Genomic DNA, 3,009 nt, shown 5'->3' on the forward strand with positions numbered 1-3,009 from the left:
AGGCTGCTGTGGCTTGGATCTGCTGCGCCTCATGCGGCTGGACAAGCCCATCGGTGAGTGCGGGCGGCGGGGACTGGACATGCAGCACCTGCGCCGGGACTGGCCGCCGGGCGAGGGGGACCCGGAGACACCCGAACCGGGGAGCTCAGGGGGCGTGACCTGCCTCCCTGCCTTCACGCCCCTCTAGTCTGCTCACTGCACAGCCCTTGTTCTAGTGAGTCGGGCAGGAAACCCGGCCGTGGCCCTCCGTGTGCTGATTCACAGGCTGCAGCACTGGCGCTGTGCTTACGTTTCATCCTTCCCGTGAGCCCATAAAGCAGCGGTTCTCAACCTGTGGGTCGCGCGACACTTTGGGAGTCGAACAACCCTTTCACAGGGGTCGCCTAAGACCATCGGAAAACACATATATAATTACATATTGTTTTTGTGATTAAAATCAATATGCTTTAATTACGTTCAATTTGAAACAATGAAAATACATCCTGCATGTCAGATATTTACATTACGATTCATAACAGTAGCAAAATTACAGTTATGAAGTAGCAACGAAAATAATTTTATGGTTGGGGGTCACCACAACATGAGGAACTGTATTAAAGGGTCGCCACATTAGGAAGGTTGAGAACCACTGCTAAGGCTCCCAAAGCCAATAAGCCATTGAAGATGGTGAGGAAATGAAGGCCCTGCCGCAGAGCCAGGACAGATGAAGGGAGTGCTTTGATGCTGGGGTTCTAGCTCTTTGCCCCACACCACCTTGACACAGATTTAACTCATGTGTGCCCGCTGGTGTGGCTCAGTGGTTGAGCGGGACCCATGAACCAAGAGGTCGCTGGTTTGATTCCCGGTCAGGGCACATGCCCGGGTTGTGGGTTCGATCTCCAGAGGGGGGGAGGGGGAGGGGGAGGAGGTTGCAAGAGGTAGCTGACAACTGACAGATGATTCTCATCGATGTTTCTATCTCTCTATCCCTCTCTTTCTAAAATCAATTTTTTAAAGTGTTTTTAAAAGATTTAATTCATCTGAATGCAGTGCGTACTGCACTTAGGAACGAACTGCCTATCAGCTCACAATCACCTCTGAGGATTTCCCTGCCCTTCCTGTTTAAAATACCACCCACTACCTCACTCTACCCCTTCACCCCATTTTTTGTTTTTGTAGTATTCTCCATTAACAAACCTTATGCATTTATTGGTTTATTGACTTCTCCAATACAATGTAAGCTCCACATAAATGGGATTTTAAAAATCTAGTTCCTAGAACAGAGCTTGGCAGTAGCATTGAATGAATTAATAAATTACTACAATATCACCTAGCTTTAGAGACAGAAAGAGCTATGGAAACTCCTTGCTCTCAAGGAACTCCTAGTCTAGTTGAAAAAGCTGATACAAGTGAGACAGATAGTAAGTACATCAGGAAAGGCCAGTAATTACTGTGGATCTGGAAAAAGTCAAGAAGAAAGTGTAATTCTGAGGACAGGTAGTTTTTGCAGAGGAGGGTAGAGCTCTTGATTGGTGGGGGAAATATCTTTGCAAAATCCCCAAGATAGAGTGTTGTTGGCACACTAACAATATAAGCTGACCTGGAACCCTACATGGGTGCAGAAAATAGTGGGAGTGCAGGTTGGTTAAGAGCTGGACTGAAAAAGGATGGACACTGGTGAGAGTGGGGTAGAGGCTGAAATCCAGGTAATCTAGAATCTAGATGATGGCATTGCCATTGCAGTGCATAGAAATACATTCAAATGTGTAGCTACATTTTTTCCACCTTTGCCCAGCCACGACCCCAAGTTAGGCCTTGTTTTTGGTATTCTAGGTTTGTGCACTACCTATTTGGGATCACAGTACTAAGAGTTTCTAGCAATCAGCAATTAAAGTGTGCAGGCAAAATAGATGATAGGCATAGCCCTGCCATCATGACCCCTTGCATATTGGGGCCAGATACAAGTGGATAGGCATAAATTTCCAAGCCCATTTCTAATCTGAAGCCTCATTATAATTCTATTCTTTGAGTCTGTGTGACAGCTTCAGTGTAAGTTTACAAGCATCCAAGACAGATCAACAGCTGCTCTTACTCCCATTTCCATAAACCTCTAGCTTCTACTTTATTGCCTAGACCAGTGGTCGGCAAACTCATTAGTCAACGGAGCCAAATATCAACAGTACAACGATTCAAATTTCTTTTGAGAGCCAAATTTTTTAAACTTAAACTATATAGGTAGGTACATTGTTATTAATGTAATTAGGGTCCTCCTAATTGGTCTTTGCTAAAAACGTCCTCAATCTGATTGAGGTATGTTCGCTGAGGTTGACCCCTTCCAACTCTCCCATCCACACTCGTCTTGTATACTTGTTTCATCTATCTCCTTTTGTTCACCTCTCTGTATGTTCAAACCATCTCAACATACCTTTCTCAATCCTCGACACTACATCTTCTTTCACTCCACAACGTTCCCTGTACGTGCATGCTTGCACGTGGTATTTTGTGGAAGAGCCACACTCAAGGGGCCAGAGAGCCTCATGTGGCTCGCGAGCCGCGGTTTGTCAACCACTGGCCTAGACCAACCCATAATCCTATCTAATAAAAGAGAAACATGGTAATTAGCCGTAACTCCGCTACCCTTCCCATTGGCTAATCGGCGAGATATGCAAATTAACTGCCAGCCAAGATGGCGGGCGGCAGCCAGGCAGCTTGAAGCGAACAGGAGGCTTGCTTGCTTCAGTGACGGAGGAAGCCAACGTTCCCCGCCTGCCGCTGCTGGGCTCTGAGCTTGCAGTTTAAGAAACATTGTTGCAAATATAGAAGCTAAAAAAACCCAGAAACCTGCTTTCAGCCAGCCGGGCCTCAGAGCTGGAGTTGAAACAGTGTTTCGATTATAGAACCCAAACAAACCAGATACCTGCTTTCAGCAGCCAAGGTCTCAGAACTGGAGCCAAGCCTCAGAGAGAAAGCCGGCTCTCAGTTCCAGTGACAGCCATAGAAGGTAAATAAATCCCAGAATAAAAGAAAAAA

The 3,009-nt window shown here is 46.2% G+C and overlaps 1 protein-coding gene across 1 annotated transcript in view; it reads left to right on the top strand.

Moving 5' to 3' along the window:
* The first annotated feature begins 25 nt into the window (after positions 1–25).
* COQ2 (coenzyme Q2 4-hydroxybenzoate polyprenyltransferase) overlaps positions 26–3,009 on the top strand; it is a 23,317-nt gene continuing 20,333 nt past the window's right edge. Inside the window, exon 1 of the mRNA XM_005857381.2 lies at positions 26–53. Coding sequence (XP_005857443.2) covers positions 32–53 — 22 coding nt within the window. The 5' untranslated portion in view covers positions 26–31. The remainder of the gene's footprint in view (positions 54–3,009) is intronic.

This window comes from Myotis brandtii, unplaced genomic scaffold (genome assembly GCF_000412655.1).
Source record: "Myotis brandtii unplaced genomic scaffold, ASM41265v1 scaffold111, whole genome shotgun sequence".
Classification (NCBI taxonomy): domain Eukaryota; kingdom Metazoa; phylum Chordata; class Mammalia; order Chiroptera; family Vespertilionidae; genus Myotis; species Myotis brandtii.